This window comes from Centropristis striata, chromosome 6 (assembly GCF_030273125.1).
Source record: "Centropristis striata isolate RG_2023a ecotype Rhode Island chromosome 6, C.striata_1.0, whole genome shotgun sequence".
NCBI classification, from domain to species: Eukaryota; Metazoa; Chordata; class Actinopteri; order Perciformes; family Serranidae; genus Centropristis; species Centropristis striata.
In genome coordinates, this window is record NC_081522.1 from 7,715,008 (window position 1) to 7,741,761 (window position 26,754).

A 26,754-nucleotide genomic window follows, 5' to 3' on the forward strand; every position below is an offset into this window, starting at 1 on the left:
AGCCTAACATGTGCTTAGCACTCATGACTGTAAAGATGCCATAAAATTAACAAAAACTTGACCGATTCTACAAGAATTTCTACATTGTATTATGCTCATGCACTGATTTATGGGTGGTGGCCATTCTCTTCAAATCTGAAGAGTTCATCCCAGAACATTTTGTCTAACTCAATAGACAACTAGGCGGTAGCCTCTTTTCAGTGTATGCATATAGACTTACCTCATTCATGGCACACTGTAAATAGGAGTACTGTTACACAATCTGTGTGGGAGAACATAAAGCATATTCCATATTGGTTGTGAGAGGGACAAATAGGCTTGCAAAAAAGATCAAGTTTCCAAACCTGGTGACAAATTGTATGTGGGGAGGGTGGTGCAAAAGAAGGCATCAGTCTGACTGAATGTATAGGCATTAATCAATGGAGATGTTAATATTTAAAGCAGAGGAACATTATATTTTAGTCCACAAAGTCTTTATTGGTTTATATATAACCTAGATAAAAATCCAAAAGTTCATATAAAGGTAAGAGCAGCCTGTAGGTAAAGGCAACAGAGAAAGATTAACTCACTTAGTAGTTTTAAAGCACTTAAGTTACACAAACACTTCTTAAACTCCCCGTTGAAGCAGCAAGAGTTAAACTCACAGGAGTGTTTGTCCACTGTGCTCCAGACTGGTCCGTCTCTCCAGGATTGGTGGGGGCTGCTTGTTTAAGCCAATAGGCAGGGAGCAACGCTAATGTCATTTCACTGTGACCGCCGAGAGGAGCACCATAGCGCACCGTGCGCCGCTGTAATGACTGAGATGTGGTGACAGCGGGTGAAGTCAGACCAGTCTCTCACTCACTCTCTGCGCTCCTGTCCAATGCTGCCAGTATCTGGAGTTTAAGCTTATCGCTTTGCACAGCTCTGGGTTCGGCTTTGCGGCACAGTGGTGCACCCTCTCTGGACTTTTCATCTCATGCCAATGAGACGCAGCGTGAATCGCTTTTCTCACTTCAGGAATATTGGTTCTGGATACTTGGTTTACTGCGACTGATCGCTTTGGGGGTGAGTGACCGAGTCATTTAATGTGTTTTAACAGTTGTTTTTGGATTTTACGTTCAGGAGTCTGCACAGTTTTAAAAATAACCGCACTACCTACGTTTCATCTTTACGCACAGAAAATGCTCAAAATTATGCAGCTGCAAAGAAAATGGGCATATTTCGACTAATGTTGCTTTTCATCAACAATTTATATACAACCCAACTACCAACAGTAGGACTGATACTTTAAAGAGGTTATAGGCTTCTTGTGTCAGCCCCCAAATGGTATTTATCTATTCCTCATCATCCAACGCTGCTTTGCGCTTTTACGCAGCAACATTTCACTTTCCCTGCGAGCAGCCTCATTTATCTTACCAGAAGAAAACTTGAGTAAGATTCGAGGGGCGGGTGGAAGTGTGGAGTCCCACAGGCCTCCAGATGTATGGACTCAGCTGTCGCCTGTCACTTTGGTGACAACTGGTCGGCACTTCGTGACCGCTGCTTGTCCGCCACTGCAGGGCTCCATAGCTGTCAAGAGTGCTGTTGAGTGAGGGGGAATGTGGTCACACACCCCGGCCACATACAGTATCAGAAGCCACTCTCACTTTCTTCAATTCCAACCATGATGGATAAGGTGGGAACAGCTTGACCAAAGATATGCACCAGCTGCAAAAAAAAAAAAAAAAAAAAAAAAAAAAATCTGACGACTCATTTAAACCAAGTTTTACTCCTGAAATGTTTTATCAAAGTAAGTAAATACGTCTTTTTTTATAATAGAAATAAACTTCTTTCTTGAGTTAGGTTTTATCTTTCTGATTGTGATCTTCACTTTTTTGCATTGTTTGAGATAAAACTTGAATAAAACCTAAAAACATATATATCCTAACTTAGTGAACCATCTTTAGCCTTTGTATGATCCTAAAAGAGTTGTCGACATTTTTGCAGTCAGCTTTTTAAATAAAAAAATAACCCTGCAAACTGCTTGAGTGAATTCATCACTCCTTGTGGACCTTGCACAGACCTAAACATGCCATAAAGTGTTTCCTTCAGAGAACAATGACACACCCTCAAGTTTCAAACATTTCAATTCTCAGCTGTGTTAGAAAGTGCTGAACCTACAAGGCGCAGGAGAGCATTTACTGCTATATTTAACCGAGGCTGTCTAAGATAATATTTTGCTCTTGTTGGAGCACAGTAAACATCACCATAAGCCATTAAGTCCCATGCATGCCCTCTTGGGGGGCTGACAGAATGACAGACCCACTTGGCTCAGGCCGAGCGCAAATGAGCGCAAAGTCAGGCTGGTCTGAAATCTCTCACCATGGCCACAGCTGATAAAAACAGAGGGCTGCTGATCCCAGGACAGTTCACCTTGAAGCCTGACAGTTAGGTTAGAAAATGGACTCAGGAGATGCAATGGTCTTATTTGGACATGTTGGATTGATTGTAGTAGTGTTTTGTGGTATTGCAGGACAATACAAGTTTAAATGGTTTTAGATAAATTGAATACCTTGGACCACTTTGACAGTACAAAGGAGGAACTGCAAGTTCTGCACTATGTCAGCGATTCTACTTCAAAGTGTTATGCACCAGGTCAAAACCTTGCTGTAATTGCACCAGGAGGTATTTTGAAATGTGGCCAGTTCCATCCATGATTACAGAACTTTAAGCCATCCTATCACTGTTATATATATTTCCCTTCGGTTAGTTGTGAGTAATGGAAGAGGTTAAAGAAAGAAACAGAGTAAGTGTGAGTGTTGTGGACAGAGATACAGGCAGGACAGAGCACAGAACCAAGGTGGTGGTGTCACCTAGTGGCTAGAATAGAGGTTGACGCCTTCACTGCCGAGGAGTCACAGAAACTTATCAGCACCATTGTCTTTACAGCCTGAACTACAACACATTTTTATCACAAGAAGTTTAAACTAAAAAAAAAAACTTAATGTTTTTTAAGGTCTGTTTAAATCTGGCCTCGTGCTTCACAGCTGCAGCAGGCTTTGTGTAGGGGGAGACATGAGCTGAGCTTTTACTTTCAGTGATCTGCTGCAGGTGAGAATTCTCTGTGAATATTAGGTTATTTATAGACTAAATGATTTACAAGTGGTGTTTTTGGAGCTGCTCCACATGTCACACAGTGCTTGTTCATGTCTTATTTTCAAAGCCTCGAAGTAAATCAAAGGTACCATTATTAGAATCAAAAGACTTAAAAAGCATTTTGTTCTAGATGTGTGCGTGATCGCAAGAGGGAAATAAAATAGCTTGCCTTATCATACATTTTCTTGGACACAGCAGAAAGAAACATTTCTGATCCCCCTCTGCCAACTGGATGTTTATGAGTGCTCGCTTAATAAATGTTGATAGTTTATTTGAGTACCAAAGTGCATATAGACTGGAGGATTTAGGACTTGGCAGCAGAAAGGACTGTTTTTTTTTGTATGCACACCCCATAATGCACCGTTCAGCTAGAGAAGCTAGTTATAACATTAGCACACTTGTGTGCCATTGCATTAGTGCACACTAAGAGTGGTGGAGGTGGAGACAAATCACAGACAAGAAGCCAGTCTCAGACATAAACAGTGTGTGCGTGTGTGTGTTTGTGTGTGTGTGCGTGTGCGTGTGTGTGTGTGTGTGTGTGTGTGTGTGCGTGTTCTTATATTTCCTACTTAGTGAGGACCATAAGAAGTTTTTAACCTAGTGAGGCTGGTCCTCTATAGGACTGTTTTAGGGTTAAGATTTGGTTTTAAGTTAAGGTTACAATTAGGTATGGGGTTTATATAAGGCAATTGGTTAAGATTAAGGTAAGGGGCTTTAGGGAATGCATCATGTAAATGAGGGTCCCCACAAGGACAGAAGTTCAAGGATGTCCGTGTGTCTGTGTTTGTCTCGGAGAAGCAGATGGACGGAGACAAAGCAGTCACCTATATGTGTATGACTGCCACACACACATACACTCCCTGACACCTACAGACGGACACCCAGCTGAGTGTGAATGAGCAGAATGTGAGTCCCAGTGCCCGTGTGTATACGTTCCCCACTGTTGATTTAAAAGGCCAGTACCAGTGAAATGTACACAGAGGCCTGTTTGTGCAAAGCTAGAATGAATCACCCTCGCGCCCGTGTAAATCGCCTGCAAGCCAAACACTCTGGCAGCCTTTTATCCCCTGACGTGGTCCAGCTCACCACAGCTAGGGCTAAAAGCAGAGCGGGACAGGGCCTTGTGTTGTGAGGAGCTGTCAGAGGAGGCCAGTCTTTCATGGCTCTGGACTGGGAGATGTGGCATGGAGTCGGGTTGCCATAGACAAACTCCAGAGAGCAGAGCGCATTGACTGTAAACTGTTTGTGGTAGGTTGGCAGCAGGCTGGATGAAATATGGCTTGTTTAAACGCCGGTGGTCCCAGAATTTGTGGTCACTGGGCCCGGCTGAATGGACGGTGGCCTGGATGGTCAAATTAAGGGCAGTGTTACACTGTGGTTGTAGAGATTGGGACAACCACGCTGGATGCTGCTGTCTGTGCCATAAAGTTCTCCCTCCTGTTACTTTCAAACGGCATCATGTAAGAGAGTCAGCGCCTGCAGCAGTGGCACACATTGGATCCACATGCTAAGCATTATTCTAAAGTGATTAAAGGTAGCTAGTGATTTAGCGCTTCCAGGCACAACTCTGTTTATTAGGAGCTGCAGGATGATGTTAGAGGAAAACGGGTTTGGCTCTCACACTGCAGTTTAATGCCCCAGCAGATCTCTGGTAACCACACGGCATAATTGCGGGACTAACCATCAGACCACCACGATGATGAAAGTCATACTTGACACACATGTTTCATTATCACCACCATGTATAGGCATGATGCTCTGCTCTGGGTGAATACGGCGTAATAACCATGGTGCAGTGCTTCAAAAGTGCTTATTATCGACATGTCTGTGTTTGATAAAGGGGAATAACAGATGTAGAGATGCCAAATATCAGATGGAGATTTTGGAAAGTTTATCTGACCCAGACATGGCTGCCTGCAGGAGGGCATGTTTTCACCTCTGTCCTCTAAATCTATAGGCATCCATCCAAGCAATCACAGCATCAAGGGCTAGAAGCAAAAGAAAACATATTACCCTGAGATAGTCATTAAAAAGCCCAGCTCATTTCCCCGGAACACAACAGGGGATTCAGTTAAAGCTTTCCGGACCCACGGCTGGAAATATGCAAAACACACACACACCCTCCCCTTCCTGTGGCTCTTGTTCCTCCTTCCCTGTTGGCATTGTCACAGGGGTGGAGTCATTGAGCGTGGATGATATGGAAAAGGTCAGCAGGGTTTAAAAATGGACTCTGCAGGGCAAGGATTTTTTGGACTGACAACAAAGGTATTTCCTGAGATTTTTCAGAAAGGTTATAGTTACAGACAGTGGGGACAGTTTCTGGACGTCTGCCAGAATATTCCTCTCGGAACATTTCCTCATTAAAACTTTCATCCTGTCATATTTTACTACGCCATTAATTAGGTTTGGAAACAAATGTATGCATACAAGAGTTTGGCCATACTCCAAAAGCACACAGTGCTGGATTAAATCATAATAACTCATTTAAAAACATATTCTAAAATACATCATAAGAAGATTAAAGGGAGCAGAAAGCAATAATCAATACCTGATCCACTTCAGGCTCTATCGGGAACAGATTTAAACTGATGCTTCTTCTTTCTTTGTTTGATGGGGAGTTTTTCATGTGAGCTAATTCAAAGATAATTCCATAACAGGATCTTACATCCAAGAATAGTGAGAGCTCTGTATACCATCCGATATATTCCACATGCTTTACATTCATAATACACTCAACCCCCATCCCATTTCTTCTGAAGTATTAGAATTAGTTTTGCTCCAGAGTGCTGCATGTGACAGGGTTGGATATCGAGAACAGGAGCAGTGAAGCTGCATGGAAATTTATAACAACTGGTACATTAGTTTTGAATAGGCATATAAATTGCTCAAAACAAAGTGAAGTTTGTCTACAGTATGTATACTTTACTTTTTTCAATATCACAACGTTCCTAAAGAGAAGATCATAAAGTTCATGCAAAGAAAAAAGGCCTCCTGCATGATGATGCAGTAATGAATACAAAACAAAAAAATGCAGTTTTTGATGCAGCCATAATGCCCCCAAATCAGCTATTGCTAGCATTTATAATTCACATAAAACAAGTGTAAAATTGCAAATAATAAAGTTGTGCAAGGCTGGAAAATATACATATTTATTACTTACTTACACAAATGCTTCATTGTTTATGTCATAGCACAGCACAACCAGCTGATGTTTGTTTTCTAAAGTTCCCTGTGGGCAAAATGTTACTTTAGTCTCCAGGGAGGTTACTTGTCTTGTCTTTGACCCTTTCAGTACTTCAAAATAAATAAGAAGAAATGTTTCCTTGTGCATTTGGGTTTTTTTCTGCTGCAACGAACTCACACCAAACCGTGACTGCTAAACTGGGGTATGAACCGAACGATGACTATTGTTTACTGTTACACCCCTATATTAAAATGATCTATTTGACTGCATTTGTTGTTTTAACTGCTATTACTAAGTTTATTGCAGAAGTTATGATTAGCATATGCTACTTTCAAAGCAAATGAATCTCTTTACAAAGAGGGAGTGTATTAGTATCACATGGAAATACTTCAGAGTAGAGGTCGATGTTGTAGGATGACATACAGATGGGTCAATATTGACAAAGGCCAACTGAGGACATGTCTTGCAGAGCAGCAGCCTGAGGCCCACAATGGGCCCACTGAGCTGACACAGAAACAGTTCGTTTGGCCACAACAACCTGACGGCAGCTCCTAGTGAGTGGCCGGTTCAAAGAGCCGGGCTTTTGTTTGCTATGCTCGCACTGTCTTCCTGTTAGGGGCTGGGCTCCCAAAGAAAACAAGAGTGGTGGCTCACCAGATGTGTTCATCTGCACGTGCGTGTGTGTGTGTCCTGTCCAAACACACACACTTGACCATTCAGGGAGAATGTTTTATGATGTTGGAAAGAAATAAAAAAACTTGAAGAAAAAGCATCTCAGATTTTATGGAAAGTGTTATTAAAACACACACAGTGCGTATGCCCACTCTGTCACATGTTCCTTTATGCTGGCCCATGATGCTGAAAATGGCTTTGTGTCATTAGTGACCTCAGTATTAGCAGCCCCAAAAATAACACTCTGATGCTGACAGAAACAGGCGTATTACATGTGAGGTTTCTAAGAATAAGCTCTGCCCTGGAGGACCGGTATCCTTAATTGGGGGGTGATAAGGCAGCCAGTTGTGTCCTTTTTTCCATTGCACACATACTGTATGTTGTGCCAAATCACTCTCTCTCTCTATCTCTCTCTCTCACACACACACACACACACACACACACACAGACCAGGCCATGTCTGGCCTGTATATCTGCTGAACTGAGTGAGGCTTCCCGGGGATTTCAGATTGGATCTTACTAGACCTGAACACACACACACACACACACACACACACACACAGTACACACATATTCTATCTTCTACAGGCCACCTCAGTGCTCTGGGACTGATCCAGTATGATGTGACCGTTTCGCATTAAATACTGATTCTTTGCAAATATTATTATAGTAAGATTTAGTGTTTTTGGCAGCCGTTACACTCATTCAGTCATGGCAGGCCATAAACTCAGGCCATTTATTAAAATAAAATAATCCCATGCAGTGAGCTATGCAGAATTCAAATTTGGTAATAAAATAGCATGGTACTTGAGAATGGATATACTGGAATTTAATTCCAGGATTGTTGGTGAAAAGTTGTTAAGTATGTCCCGAGTTTAGAGTTTGTTTTGTTTATATCTGGACACTTTTAATGCATAGCCTATACTGTACACATTCTTCTTCTTTTATTTAACTTATAAAGCTTTTATTAGACTGCAGATAGTAGAGAGCAGAAAGGAAATGAAGGGTGAGAAATGAGAGAAATAACATGAAACAATGTGCAAAATCCCCAGCAAGAGTCATATCAGGGAGGTTGCAATTACATGGTGAGAGCTTTACATATTTAAGCCAGCTGATGATGCCCTATGGTATGCAATATTTTTCTTCCCTAGGAAGTCGAAGGGTCAATATATTTCCTCAATAGTGCAAGATGTCATTGTTATCAAGTGAAATTGTTATCAAGTGTTACCATTGTTACTCAAGTTCTTTTCCAATACATTCTGGTATCCCTCCTAATCGCTTATTTACGAGAGCAGATGATGAAGAAGATGATGTGTCACAAATTCATCTATAGACAATATATCATAAATGCATGTCACAAAGTACACAGAGATAAACATCTCAATGTGGCAAACAGATGCACAGATAATCAGATATAAGTTTGCCTCCCAAGATGTAGGACCTCCAAACATGTATAACCTCTTTGATCTGTTCAGCGATGTGAATATATTAGACACGCATAAAAAACTAGCATCAGTAAACTCTCAAAGTCAAAAAGACATTGGACATCTCATAATGAGAGAGTAGGGCCAGAATGTTTTCCTGTACTTTTCAATGTGAGTCACGTGAAGAGGTGAAAGGGTCAACAACATCAGAGCAACAGGGAGTCTTATAGGGGAGATCATTGGGCCTCTCCTCTGCTCTTTCTGCTGTTTTTACTACCACCTTAATGACTTAAATTGTGTCCAATTAAGCAGCGCTGGAAAGAAGCATCCCCGCTCTCAGTCGTCAGAGTTCCCTCTGTGCTGTGGCACTGGAGCATGTGTTTAATTAGAACGCTCTAAAAAGACTGTAACGGAGTGTTTCTCCAGGAATGTTAATCATTAGTGGGATCCTGACTGAGCAGCTCTTAACTGTTTCAGAGTATTGTTGGATTCCACAGTTTGCCTTTTGAAGCTCAGGAAAATGCTTCCACGTGTGGAAATTGCCAACTTTCTCTTCCTTTAAAAAAAAAAAAAAAGCATCCTCTCCGACAACGATTTGCTCGTAGCACTCGTGCCTCAGTATTGCCTGTTTTGTTCCAGCGGTCTCATTCATGTGTCCGTTTGAGCCCGGGGCTGGAAACACACAGGAAATAGTTTTCTTGCCATGTGAAGGATATACTGTTGAACTTCGAGGAAAGGTGAAAAAGAGAAAAGCCCAGATGTTTGAGGTGTGAGGTTGAAGTGGTGTGTGAGTTCGTCTTTCTAAAAGTGTGAGGTCATAAGCTAAAAGTTTAGTGAAGTCTTAAAGGTTGCGAGTGTTGAACCCGGACACTGACAGGGTGCTGTTTCAACAGGAGGGAGCAAACCTTTTCACATAGCATGGACAGCCTCCAAGGTCATGAGGAAGAATTACATCAAAGACATAAAAAATGACAGTTAAAACAGAGACCTGTTGGTTGAACTCATTGGTTTAAGGTGTTAATAGGGCTGTTTTGTCATTTACATCTATATTCTCAGTTTGTCCACAGAGACCACACATGACAGGCTTTGCCCTTTTCTGATCCAGTGCTTTTGTCAGCGCAAGTGAGTAGTGTAAGAGCAGCCCATTCATCCTCGGCCCGTTCTGTGTGTAGACAGCCACAGGCTTTTGTTGAGTTATAGTGTCCTCAAATAAAGGGGCTTCCTCCCTTTAACAGCCCCAGGAGCTCTGTCGCTCCACTTCCCATTGTTCCCAATGAGGTCCGGCTTTTACAACTAGGTGAGAGGGTGTCAAATTGAGGGTGAAATATGAGCTTTCCCCAATCGTACATCTCTGCAATGTTTGGCAAAGCAGTTAGACAGTGGTTTACTTTTGATAAAGTGAAAAAACAACCAGTGTGCTGACCTGCTGCCTTTGTTCAGAAGACGTGTTATGTCATCTATTACAGGTTACTTCACTGGAAGAGGACATTCATGTTGCCTTACATCATGCATGACACAACGGGGATACAGCAAATTAAATAAAGCAGAAATTAATTGGTAGAACAGTAATATGTTCATAGTGTGCTTCCATGAAATCGGGGCCATTCAAACTGACATCATCTGCTTAACAAGTATTATGTTGTTGGTTTTATACAATAGCATTACATACTGTAATTTAATAATCAATCACAGACTGTTTGGTCACAGACTCAGGATTTAAGTATTGTGACCTGTATAATTGCTGTTTGGGAATAAATTAGATTTTCAGTCCAAGTTGAAAAGTTCAGATGTAATTTAGTCCAATAACTCTTGAATCCTGTCCCTTTTTCATTTTGATTTTTCCTATTCAGCGCTTTTGAGATGCACATGATCTTTAGCGAGGTCAAGTGTCACGCGAGTAGATATTTCTCTTTAATTTTTTACAAATGTCTCTTGTCAGAAACTAAGCTTAGATCTAAGCTTTGCCCTCAGCTGCCTCCAATGTGTCAGAGTGAAACAGTAAAAGGGGTTATGTGAGGGTTATAGGGCTAACAAGCCCACAGTCTGACCTGAGTTTGTCAGCGCCAATCTAGCTAAGTCAATATCAATGCGCTGACTGCTCCACCAGTTGACCTTTTCCTCCCTCTTTCAAGGCGTAAAAAGGATTGTTGTTACAGTAGAGTGATAGGCTTTTATTGGCCTTTATAACTGAGGCTTTTGTTGGGCCTGTGTCCTGCTAATACCCGTTGGCAAGTCATTTAAACCTTGAGAATGCCTACTTTTTATAAGGTAGCTCACACACCAGTGAGAGCTGTTCTCAACAATGGACATCAATGACGATGAGTTAGAGACTGACCTTCCCTTTGCCCTCTTTGGTACCCCGATTTATGGCATTACTTGGGACTCCAATTAGTCTGATTTAAACAGGTTACATTAGACTTTAACTCATGCTAGCGTCCATTTCTGCACAGTGTTTCACATGGGGATCGCATGCTAACTGTGAGATACAGATTTCAGCTTTGACTGGATGCTTTGTTTTATGGGTCCCTTTCTTGAAGGACGTGTTAAGACCAGAGAAGAATGCAGCTTTATCGTCGGGCGTTGGTTTTGATGATCATCATCTCTGGCCTGTCATTGTCAGGGCATGCTGGTCATGGATTGCCTCGCCGCCAGCACAGGGCGTCTTTTTCTTTCTTTTTACAGCGGTGAGAAGGTGCAGACCAGGTGTGAGGTGCTGTTCAGGTCGTTGTGGCTATGACAAGGGAATGGGCCGTAAAGCCCCAGGGCCATAGATTTATGGGTCATCTGGTGCTCTCTAAGGTCAAAGGTCAGGGATGCATGACTTGTCCAACTTTATATTATTCAACCATCTGAGGCGAACCTTGAACTGTGCAGCCAGCTACCTCTAACTATAGAGTTGTGCAATGTCAGAATGAGACCAGGGATGTTGTTATCTGACTCAGGTTCTGGTTTGGGAGACTAAAGATAATCGACAGATGCCTTTAAATTCATCTTCACCTTAGTTCATTGTCAAAGGCCACTGATTATCTTTTGCAATTTCAGTGGCAGATTTTCCCACATTTGAACTTGAAAGATAACTTATTTTCAACCGTTTACTCAAATTCCTTCAAACTTTGAAATGAGAAGAAGATTAAAGGCAGGGCAACTTTTTTCCAATCTTTTTTAAATGTGCATTGAATAAACAGGTGATTTATTTCTACATTTTAAGAAAAGCAGGCACAATTCTGTTTACTCATACTGTTGTTGCTGAATAGGCTCTGTAACTTTTGTCCAGCTTAGTTTACCAGCTTAACTTTGCATTTCATGAATGTCCCCCCCCCCCAAAGGCAGGATGCTGTGTTGACCCTCCCCTCTAAGAATTGCTAATGGAGAAGGGTGTAGAGTCATTTGGACCAGCACAAAGGCCTGGGGTTCGCTGTGAAAGGGTGCCTCTCCATCCTGGCCTTGGCTGCTACAATGGCTTTGTCCACATACCCACACAAACCCACAGTACATGCACCATGCAGGCACCCAAATAATAGTATATAAGCCCCTATAATCATGAGTTTATTTAATCTTTTTTTCTATCTTGGATAGAGTTTTACTTACTTTCATCAGCACTGTTTAAGTTAAATTTTTCATTCAAGTGACAGTGAAGTGACAGTCACCACCCACACTGTATTTTAACACATGATGGTGTGAATGTAAGGCGTGTGGGAGAGCAGAGTTACATGCTGTCAGTCATGCAAAGGTGTACTAAACATGGAATGAGTGGCCAGGTTTTTTCATATTAACAATACCTGCTAACTTGAAGGTTTTATGACCGTTTGGCATGTAGACACTGATGTTCTGCTGTACTAAGCTCAACATATCAGCCATGAGCTGTGATCTGAGACTTTGAACTAGCTGTGGATTAGTCTCAAGTGATCAAATCATAGGCAGACTTGCGTATATAAATCATTCTGCAGTGCTTGCTCCATTTTAATGCAACGTGAAGATACATTTTCACTGCTTCTGCTGCATAACAGCAATGAACTTTGTGAACCCTGCTATATAAGCCCCACTTAAAAACCCCACAGAGTAAATGCTTCGTGCATGTGTTCGAGCTCACAGAATTACATCCTGACGTCATCTCCACAAAATTAAACAGCTTCTAAAATGTTAATAAAGAAAGCAATTCTAGCTGTTTAATAGATTCCTTGCTGCCTAATAAAAAAAACTCTATTGCTTTGTTTATAGTCTGAAAGTAAGTTAACCCTTGTGTTGAAAGAATGAAATAACTTTTTAGCTCTCTTAGTCACACTTTCCCACAAAAAGGACATGTTTTATTGTGAACAGAATTAACACTTTGTAGCCAAACAAGTGCAAAAGGATGCAAAAGGTGCAACTGTCCAGAGTTTGACCCGAACTAGTCACTTTTGTTTTCTGAGGCAACAGGAAGAGAATCACGTTGTGACATTCCTGCAGAGGTGAAGGAGAGGCAGAGGTCAACTGCGTCCCAGGAAGTTTCACTGGATGGGTGGATGTGTACATTTGGATTTCATAGAACATGCCTTTAATTTTAACTCCTGCCAGTACATGATAAAGAGAAACTGAATGCTGTATTGTATATTAGAAAGTACTATATTTGTAGGGTTGATCTCCCTTGAGTTGCAACAAACGTTGCATATTGTGGTTATATATGTCTGGGATATGAAGATGCATTAAAAAATGCTAAATACAAGTTTCTAGAGCGTACGCTGATATATTCAAATAGCTTGTTTTATCCAATACACAAAAGTATCATATATATAGAAAGACAAAGAAGCAGCAGCAGATCATCACCCATCATCATTTTTTTTCTTTAACATGGTTAAAAATGATCAATTAGCAAAATTGTTATATATATATTTGGTAAGATTAGTCAATTAATCAACTAATTTTTCAAGATTTAAACTGAATATCATGTAGTTTTTGTAGTACTTAGCTCAATCCAGTGGCTCTCCATATATAATTCATTTTTGTCCTACTTTACATGACAGTATGTATAAGATTCCCATTATACACTTTCATGACTTAACAAAGTTGAGCTGAACAAAGTGGAACCCGTTTAGCTCTCACTCAGACAAAGTTAAACAGATAATAACAGCTTTGAGGTTAAAGTCATTTCTTTGTAGAAGCCTTCTGTAAATCATATTAAAGCCCTGACATATTAAAGCTGGACTCATTTAGACTTGCTGACATCATGAAGGGTTATCCGGGGCTGAGCCAGGATGTTGTAGATGGTAGGAAGCAATTTTTCATCGCGGGATAAATAAAGTGCCTTTTGTTCGCTCGATCCAACAATCACTCTGTAATCATAAAGCTGTAGTTAGCAAACAGCTCTCTGTAACTTAGTGACATTTTAGTGCGCAAGAGAAGAGAGACAAACCACTAGATAAACCAAAACCCGACTCTAATGTTCACCACCTTCCCCACATCTTTGAGCTGTTGATGGGGAAGGAGAACGAAGAATGTCATGTGAAAGCCGTTGTGGAGATGGGGCGGTCAGTGCGGTAAAGTGAGCTCTGCCATCACTGATGTGCTACTTAAAAGCGCAGTTCCTGTGAGCTCTACCGGTGGTTCTCATTTGGAGGCATATGTTTGAAGAACGAGGGGAGGGTCAGCGGAGGAGAGACGCCTCGCTCCTCAATACCCTGCTGTGACTGGCTGTTGTGAGGTTAAGGGGGCCGGGCTAAGGTTATGAGGGCTGGGTTAGGGGAGGGAGGAGGAGGAGGAATGGTGGGTGAGAGAGACAAGGGTGGGATGACCATCTGGTTGAGCTCCTCCATGTACACGCACACGCACACACCCCTCTCAGACACTCTCTCCCACACACTCAGACAGACAGCTCACTGACTTTTTACAGTCTTAGCTTTGATATGGGCTGTTACTGTGCTGACAGCTCCGGTAGAGAAGGCTGACTGCTTCTGTCCTGGAATTAGAGCTCTGAGGATCTTGCATATAGATATGGAGCCCAGAGGCTGAAGAAGAATCTAGGACTGGATATAGTGGTGATAAGATCCTTTTTGTGCTTGCCTCAGGAGAGTTGGCCTACACTGAGGTAAGAGAAATGTCTGGAGATGTCATCTCTTTCTTTATTTTAGGGAGTGTGCTTTGGTTGGAGTAAGACTAAAAGAAAAATACTTGAACAAGAGGAGATGTTAAAATATTGTACCATATCTCATCCTGAACTGCCTTTAGGAGCAAGCTTTGGTGACTCAGGTGCAGATTTGTAAAGTTCACACATGTACATGAAATCTCTTTAATTATTCATCTGTGCATGATTTATAAGACATACAGCACATCACATATGTTGATACAGCTTGGTGCCACTTCTGATCTTTGCCTTCATGTGCACTTTTCCCCATTTGGGTTGTGTGAAGGGCGCCACTGTTCATTGAGTTGATTTTAGGTCCTCTATACTGCAAACTGAATTTACTTGGATGTAAATGTGTTTGATGCCTGCTATGTGACAGCAACACGTGTGTTGAGTCTTAGTTCAGTCTGGTCAGGGCATGCAGGTGGTCTTCATAGTGTAGATCACTGTGGGGATGTCACTCCCATCCATTTGGTCTTGGAAAAACACTCCCCCAGCCATGAAAGGAGGCCTCAATAAGCTGACCAAACTCCAGCCATGTAGCACCTCAACACTGCATAAACTGAGGTCCTGTCTGGGTCTCTAGTCAGCCAGGAAAGGACTTTCTATCAGCTTTTCCACCTTTGCAATTTCAAGCTGACTGGAATAAAATCTTCTGCAGAAATGCAATGAATGAACATCAGAACCTCTTTTTTTTTTGGTACTTGATTTCATTATTGTCAGTCAGTTCATTGGATAATTTAACTAGAATTTTCATCCTAAATGCAGATTTACTTTGTTAAAAATCTAATTTTCTAACTCATCTGGCCTGTTGTTTGATCACTTTGGCAAGGAATACACAAGGGATACAACATGTTACATGCCAACAGTTGACAGGCTGTCATTTAAAGATATTTGTGTATACGGGGATAGCAAGGAGCAGTAATGTGCTGCAAGTTAAGACATATCTCTACTGACATAAAAACAGATTTTTCTGAGTTCAAGCTCAAGTAAGCAAGGACTTTGAACAGAAAATCTTGTTTTTCCCTTCAAGTTGAGCCTCTACTGCCTTGCTGAGCTTGCAGGAGCCAAGTTAAACATGTTGGGCCGGCCCAAACTGACAGAGAGCACTGTGTTGGGTTGTGTGCATGTCCATCATCCACTTCCTAGAGGAATATAGACAGTAATTCAGACCAGAAGCTGCTTATTTTCCCTGTGCACTCTCTTAAGGGTTGTTAATCCAATGCTCCAGTGTCTGGATTTTAGGGGGACTTTGGTTTACATGTTGTTGAATACTCTTTAAAAATGCCACTGACAGCTATATTTATTGGTCAGTCGCAGTATGAGGTCCTGTGGGAGGTTTCACAAAGTGATTAATAGCATTAAACTGTAGTTAACACATGATGCAGAGACTCTGCAGTGCTTTTTTCAGGGTGAATACAGATCTGTGGGTATTTTGTACCTTAATGAATCAAGTTTTCACCTACTTGTTCATTGAGCTTGAATATAAGCTTTCTGTGCAACAAGACTATCAGTCATTGTGCACTTTTTTTTCTACAGCACAGGCAACTTCATTCATTCCAAATATCTTGTGGGATGCTTTAAAATGTTCACCCACTAAAAACCATTCAAAGCAGGCATGTGTTCCAGCTCTCCTCTTTCACCTGCCCTGACTGACATTTCATCTCCTTTGTGCAACAAAACACATTAACATTTTCATACATGTCAGTCACCCCATTTTAGCATTAGTCTGATGGCACCCCCACCACCTTCTGGCCCTCTGTGGGCAGATCAGTCAGATATGCAGGCCTGCAGCTCCCAAAGCCATGTTAACAAGCACCTTTACAAAAGAGTGAGGGGCTGTTAAACATTCAGGACTGCAGGGGTCTGGCTAGTGTGGGAGGAGGGCAGAGCAGGGGGAGTGGAGCGGTGAGCAGGGGGAGATGAAAAACTAGGCTCACAAACCATAGGTCCCTTGTTGGGAGAAAAACTTAAGAAGCCAGCTCAAGTGATGAGTCAGTGAGTTGGCAAGTCAGTGTGTTAAGTTAGTTGGCTCAGTGCTTCTGTCATTCAAAAAGTTAAGGAAGCGTTCTGGGCAAAGTTGGGAGGAAATTAACTGCATGACATCTAAAGGAAAAATTAGCATGCAAGCAGATGTGGTTGTACGAGAAAGACGATTTGCCTTACATCGAGCCGCGTACATCCTTTATTCCTGTTTGCGGGCCTGGCTTAAGTTCAAGCCTGACATTCCTGTGAGTCAGGTTTGGCTGCGTGAGACATCCTCACGGAGACTTGGCCAAGATGCGAAAGCAAACATCTTTCTAACAAATGTAACGCATGAGTGAGTCTGTGCATGATAAAAAAGTGAGGCTGTGAAGTCGGAGTCTCTGGGCTCCTGACTGAACCTGCCTATAGTTAGCTATCTCCCATGTGAAACCCAAGCTGCTCTCAAACAAGGCCACATTTTTGCAGGTTATTTTGGTCTCATTTGCAAGTCAATAGATGCGAATAGAACAAGAGAGTGTCTTCTTTCTCGCCCCCCTCACTCATCTGAAGACAGGTTATCTGGGTTTTAGGGCTTTAACTGTCATGTATAAGGAGATAACACACCACATCTTCAGGAGAGAAAAAAAGACTTAAAGGGAGATAAACAGGCTCCTGATGGAACAAGCCTTCAGTGGATTCCTTCACAAAGTCGCCATTGTTCAGGACATCAGAGGCGTTTTAATGGGGCATGTCATAAGCCAATCCGCCTGACATGACACTTTGTGGTGTAATGCAGCAAAAATTAAAAAAAAAAAAAAAAATCACATGAATCCACTGCCACCACTATCCATCATGCTTAACTCTGGAAGTCTTTGTGCAGGCTGGAGGAGGGCATGCCAGGCGTTGGTTGCGGCGAGGAATGATTTGTCCTTGAGGAAGATGACATGATATGAATAGCCAATAGCCGCCTGGTTCGGCATGCCGTGTGTGGCAGTTAATCATCCACAGGAGGGTCCGGTGTGCTGCTATCTCAGAAAGAGTTGTCACTAAACGAGAAGCAGGGTACATGAACACACAGCTGACTCTGACAGGGTGTTTATGTTGCTGTATGTGTGTGTGTGTGTGTGTGTGTGTGTGTGTGTGGACTAGCTTAGCCTATATTAGCCTGTGTCTACATGTCTGCACGCCATCGTCCGAGGTGGCTCCAGCGTAAATGTGTGCATTCCCTGTTCATGTGTGCATAGGAGCTGCACACTCCCAGGGGCAGCCAGGCATATATATCATTCCAGGAGAGAGCGCAGATTTTCAGTCCCCTTTACTGTCAGAGCCCGGTGTTCAAAGGCTGCACTCGAGTGTGTCTGGTTTTCTCAGCTGTCTTTCCGCGGCCCTCGGTGCCCTTGCCGGCCATAGGGGGTAGAGGCTTAGGGGGAAGGTGGTGTAAGGGCCTGGCTGCTGGACGCTGGCTGGGCTCCCATTTGATCTCAGCTAGAGCTCTTGGCTTGTGAGAGATGACCACAACTGGACACACATTCATCATCTCCATGCCTGCTCGGTCCTGTGAAGCTTAAAGCAGCTCAGGGAATAGAGTAGGCTTATAGGTGTTATATGGTTGGTAAATAATGACTATTCTTCAGTTTGAACAAGGGACGTGACTTTGTGTTGAAAAGTGGAGGAATCACAAAGGCTTAGATGAAAAAACATGTTTCAAGGAGCAGATGAGAACTGAATAATTGCAATTATGTGATGGGGACAAAATCAACCATTTAAAAAAGTGGTTGGGACAGGTGTTCAACCATAAAACCTTTTAGCTTAAACAGAGTACATTAATTAATTGATTTGCTTCATAAATATGAACTTTTTGTCACAAAAAAACAAAAAAAAGCTTTTTTGTATTCTTGCTCAATTCAATAAACTAAGAGTTTTTGCTGATTGTGAGTACAATTATATTGCATTAATTATTTATTTTTTTGTATTTTATCAAACTGCGCACCAGTTTAATGTTTCTATCTGTGGAACTATTGCACTACATTTATTCCTACAACGTTGCAGATGTAAAGGAAAGAAAGCATCAGTGAGTGTGGCCACCACACACAGAGATCAACACCGTGCCAGTTATTGATCTCCTTGCTCTGTGTCTCTCCCTGTGTTGCACTGTCAACAGAGTGTCCAACAGAGTATCAGCGACCCCATCCGTCCACGTCCCCCTCTATCCATCTTTCGCTGCTACTTCACCTGTCTGGCATTGTCCTGTCCCCTCAAAAAGATGAAAGGATGATCAGACACTCACTGCAGCAGGTTGGAAAACAAACAGTCCAAAGAAAAAGGGGAGATGAAGGGACAGAGCAGGCTTGTGGACATTCCCCATATGGTGGCCCTGTGTTAAGGCCAGGCCTGTGTTTATACAGACTTCAGGCTCAACTGATCAAGCCAGCAACAGATCCCATGAGGTGGCCCCTCTTAGGACTAATTATGACGTAGCACCAAAATCATGACTCATTCCGAGCTAAACGCCACAGATAAGGTGGAACCTAAAGATTTAACAGCCAGCGCCTGGTGTTGTTCTTGGCAAACTGAATTACAGTATAAGAAAGGAATGTGAGGTCTGCGAACATTGCCCAAAGCTGGGTGCAACTCCTATTTTACCGTGTACTTATGAATAGGTTACTGCTTGTTATTCTCACTATAATGAGATCAGACATCACATCACAAAGCTTAGGGAATTTCCTAATGGTCTCTATACCCTCAAAAAGCCACACAAGGCAGTCACGTGTTTAACTGCCACCACAACAGCAGTGAAAGGGTACAGTTCTCTTTATGAGTGTCTTTATGAAGTAGACTCATCACCAGAAGTGCACCAAGAAAAGCTTGCTCAGATACCATAATGGGCTTTTGAAGGGGGTTGCAGGCCTCATGAAAGAGACAGTGATGGTGTGATTCAGCCGGTGGTTAACATTTAGTGGAATGGCACTGACATGAGAGAACCGGATTAGATGGAGTGAGGATAGCATTATGTGGGAACTGGTTGGTATAATGGCTTGTTAACCAACAATTCGTTTTCTTGTCTTCTTCAAACCTCCCTTCTCTTTCTGTCTTCACCCCAATTCCCCTTTCTTTCTTACACCCCCATCCTTCCACTTTTTGCTTTGTCTGTCTAGTAAAAAGAGAGTCTGATGAGCCTGGCAAGTGCGGCAGTGTCGGCGGCTGGCTTCCAGGGCGGGGCACGCCAGCGAGACTTGATGATGGAGCACAAAGTCAGTAAGCTGACCTCTGGCTTCCAACGCAGCTCCACCTCCGACGATGACTCAGGCTGTGCGCTGGAGGAGTACGCCTGGGTGCCACCTGGCCTTCGGCCTGAACAGGTGAGCAGAATATTGCTTATAATGAACTATCCTTATTGCAGTTTTAAGCTGAGCTGCATAGGATGTACTGCAAAGAAAATTTACAGCACAATATTATTCCCTTTTATTCTGGTACCTATTTCATTGGTTCACAAATCCTTAACACAGTGAATAATAGTGTATCCTCCTGACAGAGAGTAAAAACAGCTCTGACCTGATTTTAACTCCCTTCTAGCCCATTTGCCTGGCCCAGATACATGCTATTCAGCACATTACTGAATAACATACCAACTTGTGTGTCTGGCTAATGGCACTTATGGGACAGACAACATATTCCATAAAACTTTTTCTTGGTCTCTTTGTTTGAGGCAGGCTTGTCAAGCTGTACCAGCCAGCCACTAACAGACAGGATGTGTGCACTTTTATTTACAAACTGCGGCATGGCAAAGTCTGCTTGTGATTATCAGAGATCTGTTAAGAGGAGGACTTGGTGGGTCGGGCCTACTGCTGCTGGCAGGATCAGAAATCAAGGGGCTGTCTTTTAATGAGCCTTCTCCTCCACAAACACTAGTGGGGCTGTAAGATGTGTCCGCAGGGCAGCTAGTGTGATGTGGCACTTTTCCCAAATCGGCTGCATTTTCCCCCTCTTTTCTTTCTGTTTCTCTCCTCCTCTCCATCTCTCTCTCTCTCCACTTCCCTTATTAAACAACACACATGGAAGCAATGAGGGAAAGATGGGCAAGAGGAGATGGGTTCACAGCAACAGAGAACTTTAAATCCTAAACATGCAGGGCCTTTTGTTTAAGAAATGCATGGGTCAACTGTAATGCCTTTACTGCAGCCATTGCCCTGAATGGGCTATGTATTATGGGTCATCATTACAGTGAGGACACACATAGGGCCTTGGTGATAGCTGACTGTTCCCCAGCCCCTAGGGAGCTAGATGAGGGGTAATAGCAGCATGAAAATGTGCATAATTTATGGCGGGGGGCAAACGTTAGGTTGATTGTCAGGGTAAATTGCTGTTCCCCCCCCTCTAGACGGCCAAAGCTGCAGGAAGCCCCCCCAACACACAAGACAAGCACATCCCACCTCTTTATCTGGCAGGCTATAATAGCCCCTCCCTCATAAAGTTGAGTTTTCAGTGGTCAGCCCCAAGGGTCAGAGTGCCACTGTGACAGGCTGCTTTGTCCTGTCCCTATAGAGACGAGCATATGACTGGAAAATACAACCTCTAAACTGATTTGACCTGTTGACCTGTTTTGACTTGTTTAACACAGATTTATGAAGAAAATGATTCTTCCAGTGGCATGATCAAAGAACACCAGTGCTTTTGAAATAAAGCTGATTTGGGGGTTAGGAAAAATTCAAGCAAACACTTTGATTCCACAAAGTCAGTCTTCCATAGATTTTACACAGAGCTATCCCAGAATGTGTCTCATCACAAATTAATGTGTCGGTTCTGTGTTCATAAATATGGGCTGTTCTGTCCAAGATCATAACAATAATATATTGCTGCAGTTCCATGGATGAAGATTAGGGTTTTTAAAAAAGCTCAAATTCTTGGGAAACCAAAAAAAATCTATATGTTCAGATTGATGGCCGTACATTCTTGAAACTATATCATTTGGAATGGGTTTCATTTGTCTTCTGTGGGGATTCGTTCAACCTTGAAATGTTTTTGCCTCACCATCGGTAATATGTTTTGATTTTTAAAAAATGTTTTACAGCAATGACACCAATACCTAGTACCTTGTCTTGAGGCTCTCTAAATTGGCTTTGTGTCAGACAGTGTTTCTAAGCCTACTCTCTTTAATCTGTGCCATTTCTCCAGGTCCAGCTGTATTTTTCTTGTCTGCCTGAGGATAAGATCCCCTATGTGAACAGTCCAGGAGAGAAATTTAGAATCAAGCAGCTCCTCTACCAACTTCCACCGCATGATAATGAGGTGAGAATATATTTGTGTGCATGTGCGTCAATGCATGTATCATAAAATTTATCCCAGCAGGCCCTCTCATTTACGCTGTGGCTGCAGAAAGGATTTACTCTCCATTTTCTTTGAGTAGCCATATCTGTTGCTGCCCGCTAAACCCACACTGTTAACAGCCGCACCATCTTCATGCCATCCCACTAAGTGAGCCCTTGGCATTCACGTTGACATCACACTAGGGGATTTTTGTTCCACAATCTTGTAGACAAGTAGTGTGGGCACAATGTGACTTTTGACTTGATGATTTTATGATGTTTGCCGGGAGCCCCCACCAGCAGGATTCCTGTCATAGCAGTGGTTTTTACGAGGACTGCTCAGCAGGAGAGAGGGATGATGGTTGAAAGAGGCTTTATGTGATGCCACCACCGCAGTGGCACCACAGTTCGACTTGGCTGTCTCTCTCCTTTTGTTGCCCGTTCTCTTGATTTCACTCTAAACACAGGCCTTGTTTGTGTAAACGTCTGCTTTCCCTCTTGTTAAGGCTTTGGGAAACATTAAAAAGGCCTGTTGTAAAGATGATGTTCTCAATCACAGACTGTGGGTGGAGATGTGTAGGGGGTGTAGGAAGGGCAACTTGGGGTCAAGAGTTGCCTTTGTTCCGCATGCTCTGGTATGCACTCTGCCCTCTCTCATAGTGACCTAAGTTTATAACCTTTATTAGTGGCTGACAGTCTTGCAATGGGGTCCTTCATGGGGTGAAATATGAAAAGGTCACTTGAACCACAGCAGGTTTTTTTTTAGACCTTTAAATCTTTAAATAAAAAGGAATCCCATTTATTGATATAAAAAAGTGTGATTGTGGAACTGGCCTTCATACTTATATCTATATCACTGTCCATCCCAGGTGCGTTACTGCCATTCCCTCAGTGAGGAGGAGAAGAAGGAGCTGCTTATGTTCAGTGTCCAGAGGAAGAAGGAAGCACTGGGGAGGGGCGCAGTGAAACTGCTCCCCCGAAATCATCTGAACAGCATTTGTGAGCATGTAAGTTCCCTGTCTTGCTTGTATCATTTACATCTGAAAATATGGAGAGGATTGGGAGAGGTGGTGGTATGGTAGATCCAAAACCATTTTGCAACTATAGAAAAAGGTTTGCTCAATCCAATTTTAACTAAAAAAAAAAAAAAGAAGAGGCAAAGCTGAAATAAAGACCTCAGTGTCAGCTATGCTATTAAAGAGATCCCTAAACAAGAGCTTGATTTGCAGCCATGCAGACCTCACAGCCCAGTGGTTTGCAGTGGCTCATTTCAAGTGTTTCACTTCTTATTTACAATGATCATTGAGCAGCCAGAGGGTGCCCATAAACCATGTCAAAACACAGTCCAACTGATGTATGTAGCTCTTCACTAGAGATCCATGCTTTTTCTTATCTTTCTAACTGTCCTATTCAAAGTTGCTGTAGTTGATTTAAAAAGTCATGTCCTCATGTCCGATGATGCACTGGTCAGGAATAAAGGTCAGATGAAAAAACTAATGAGCAGCCCTGGGACTGCAGTAAGGACAACTCGATTGAGCTGGCACACACAGATGGGACACACATTGACCCCTTCAATACGGTGCTCTAGATTCTATGGGCTAGTTTCTGTGTTACGTTAGAACACATATGGGCTTGAAGTCAAAGCTATGTCCATGCAGGGGTGTAATAGATATAAGCATCTATTCAGATGATCTTATCACATAATATTTTGTTGTGTTATTATGTTATGGTTAACTATATGATCATGTGATTTTGCAGTGTGGGGAACACATCAACGGTGGAGAAATGGCAGTGTTTTCCTCAAGGGCGGGCCCTGGGCTGTGCTGGCACCCCGCATGTTTTGCCTGCTCTACATGCAGCGAGCTGCTGGTGGATTTGATCTACTTCTACCATGATGGAAAGATCCACTGTGGGAGGCATCATGCTGAGCTACTCAAACCGCGCTGCTCAGCCTGTGACGAGGTAAAGCCACAAGACTGAAATACTGGAAGAAAACAATATAGTGAAGAAAAAACATCCAGAGTCTTAAGTTTATGGCCTGTCAGAATTGCTCTGGGATAGCAATAACATTTAATTTATGTGTCCACTGTCTTTTATAGAGTTGTAAATCCACCATGAATATACAGACTTAGGGCAGTCAGGAAGGCAAAAGTTGACTGTTTTGTCTCATCCAATGTACATCTGTGTCTGCAGATTATCTTTGCTGATGAGTGCACAGAGGCAGAGGGGCGCCACTGGCATATGAATCATTTTGCCTGCTTTGAATGTGAGACAATCCTGGGGGGGCAGCGCTATATCATGAAGGACGGCAGACCTTACTGTTGTGGCTGCTTTGAGTCTCTCTATGCAGAGTACTGCGAGGCCTGTGGGGAGCACATTGGTAAGATGATATCCGAGACTTAAAATAAAACACCAGTTATGATTGTCTGTAGTAGAATTGCTGACCACCTCAACATTTCCTGTTTTCCAGGTGTTGATCATGCTCAGATGACTTATGATGGGCTCCACTGGCACGCCACTGAGGGCTGCTTCAGCTGTGCCCAGTGTAAGAGCTCTCTTCTTGGCTGCCCCTTCCTACCGCACCAGGGCCGCATTTACTGCTCCAAGGCCTGCAGTCTTGGGGAAGACGTGCATGCATCCGATTCCTCCGATTCTGCCTTCCAGTCAGCGCGATCACGTGAATCCCGCCGCAGTGTGCGTATGGGCAAGAGCAGCCGCTCAGCAGACCAATGCCGACAATCACTTCTCTTCTCACCTTCTGTCAACTATAAGTTCCCCGGTTTCAGTGGAAACGCTGACGACACCCTGACCAACAAGCTTGCCCACATGAACCTATCTGATGAGCATTTCTGGAGAGGACGTGGTGAGGAGACCGAGGCACCTGAGGATCAGGAAGAGGAGTGGGCTGAGCATGAAGACTACATGACTCAGCTGCTATTAAAGTTTGGGGAACATGGGGTTTTCCAGCAAGCAAGTGACTCTCGACCCACAGATTTCTGGATTGCTGAAAAGGATGCCAAGTTGAAGCAGGAGGCATCAAAAGCTTGCAGTGGTAGCGGAGCAGGAAGAGGGAGCCTGGCAAGTAAGAAGTACCAGGCTGACATGTACTGGGCCCAGTCACAGGATGGGCTAGGGGACTCAGCTTATGGTAGCCACCCGGGCCCAGCGAGCAGCAGAAAGATCCAGGAGCTGGAGCTGGATCATGGGGCTGGAGCAGGGTTCCAGGGAGAGGAGCCACAATGGTACAATGACTCTTTGGAGTGCATCACGGACGAGTTCAAGAAGACGGATCAGAGTGTCCGAGACTCTATGGATTCACTGGCACTCTCCAATATTACTGGTGAGTAGACATGATACATCAAATCAAAAGCCAATGATTGTTTTTTTTTTTAAACAGACAGAGTCTTGAGTCCATGTGCCAACATTTTATACTTTTTCTCTCTCCTCTCCAGGGGCCTCAGTAGATGGTGATAGTAAAGATAGACCTTTGGTATATTCCCTGCAAGGCTTTCATGAGCTGGAGACAGAAGACTGTGAGAAAACCAGTAACATGGGAACCCTCAACTCCTCTATGCTACACAGAAGTGCAAATTCCCTGAAAAGTCTTGGATCTGAGCAGGAGGTGGAAAACGTTCCAATAGAAGAGGAGGTTCCTCTCCCAGAGGACAGACCCAAACCTAATATCCCTGCCCTACGAAGGACACGCTCACAATCTAGGCCGCAGCAAGTCAAGTTCTCAGATGATGTTGTGGACAATGGGCATTATTGCGATCTCCCAGTCCGCCAACCACCTATGAGTGAACGGACTCGCCGGAGAGTGTATCACTTTGAGGAGCAGGGACAGGAACCTCAATCTGGTCGCCACCATCACCACCACAGGAAGCACCGCAGTCGCAAGTCTCGCTCTGACAATGCTCTTAACCTTCTTCCCAAGGAGAGGGTCCAAACGTGCTACAAAGTGGACCACAGAGGACACGCTCTTGGCCCCAAGGGGCACCAAGCCTTCCACGGCCACCCCGGTCCTGCTGCCATGTCAGACTATGGACATCAGGGCCAAGCCATGGGGAGGTTCTTGGAGCTGTATGGGGATGATGATGACTGGTGCTCCACATGCTCTTCTTCCTCTTCTGATTCTGAGGAAGAAGGCTTTTTCCTGGGGCAGCCCATCCCTCAGCCCAGGCCCCATAGACACTACTACACTGATGACTTGCCCTGCCCTGTGGCAGGCATGTCCTCTCCTCCCTACGGCCTACGGACTAAGTCCAAAAAGAAGAAAGGGCACAAGGGAAAAAACTGTATAATCTCATAGACTTTCATTACTCTCTAATCCCTAGCTTTGGGAAATGCTCTGCCACTCACTTCTGCCTCCCATGTCCACTGTTTAAAATGCAATAACAGCCTGCTTGCTATTAAATGCTTCACAGCACTCAATTTACCAAGGTGTTTGTGTAAGACACAACTCCACATTCTGAGTCTTCATAGGTGTACGCATAGCATTGCAAACATTGCCAGTAAAGTAAAAATTATTTTAGAGTAACGCATATTTATAAACCATCATCTAAACTGTGCTTATTTAACAGTGAAGATATTAATGTATATATTGTAGAATTTTAAAAAAGAACAAAATGGATATTTTTATACCCTTGAGTTCATGAAATGCTTTGTACCAAAATGGCATTAACATTGCAGTTGCATGGCAGTTGGTACTGAGCCATTTTTCCATAAGGGTTTCAGACATTGACAATTTGACTCTGACCCAAGCTCTTCAATGTGTTTTCTTCCAGGCTTGTGCAGCGCTAATATAACAAAAACACTGTGTGTATTAAAAAGCCTGGTTGAGTGGTGTATTTATGGGTCACTGTATTGTAAGCAAATCGTTGTAATCTGTATAAATGTACAAACTGGAATATAAGGCTAAGATAGATGATAATTGTAATAAAAAAATATCTATATATCATTATTTGTGTTGTTTTTCCTGCACAGAAGTACTGA

At 43.0% G+C, this 26,754-nt stretch overlaps 1 protein-coding gene across 1 annotated transcript; it reads left to right on the forward strand.

Annotated features, from left to right (window-relative positions):
- The first annotated feature begins 776 nt into the window (after window positions 1–776).
- Window positions 777–26,712, forward strand: prickle1a (prickle homolog 1a). The gene is made up of 8 exons (XM_059336161.1): window positions 777–1,047; window positions 19,615–19,818; window positions 21,632–21,745; window positions 22,632–22,769; window positions 23,521–23,724; window positions 23,956–24,142; window positions 24,233–25,102; window positions 25,215–26,712. The coding sequence occupies exons 2-8, from the start codon at window positions 19,630–19,632 to the stop codon at window positions 26,069–26,071; spliced, it is 2,559 nt and encodes an 852-aa protein (XP_059192144.1). The 5' UTR covers window positions 777–1,047; window positions 19,615–19,629; the 3' UTR covers window positions 26,072–26,712.
- Window positions 26,713–26,754: the final 42 nt, after the last annotated feature.

Coding starts and splice junctions, on each gene's coding strand:
- prickle1a (XM_059336161.1), top strand. CDS start 19,630: ATGAGCCTGGCAAGTGCGGCAGTGTCGGCGGCTGGCTTCCAGGGCGGG. Junction 22,770..23,520: donor TGAACAGCATTTGTGAGCAT/GTAAGTTCCCTG, acceptor GTGATTTTGCAG/TGTGGGGAACACATCAACGG. Junction 23,725..23,955: donor GCTGCTCAGCCTGTGACGAG/GTAAAGCCACAA, acceptor CTGTGTCTGCAG/ATTATCTTTGCTGATGAGTG.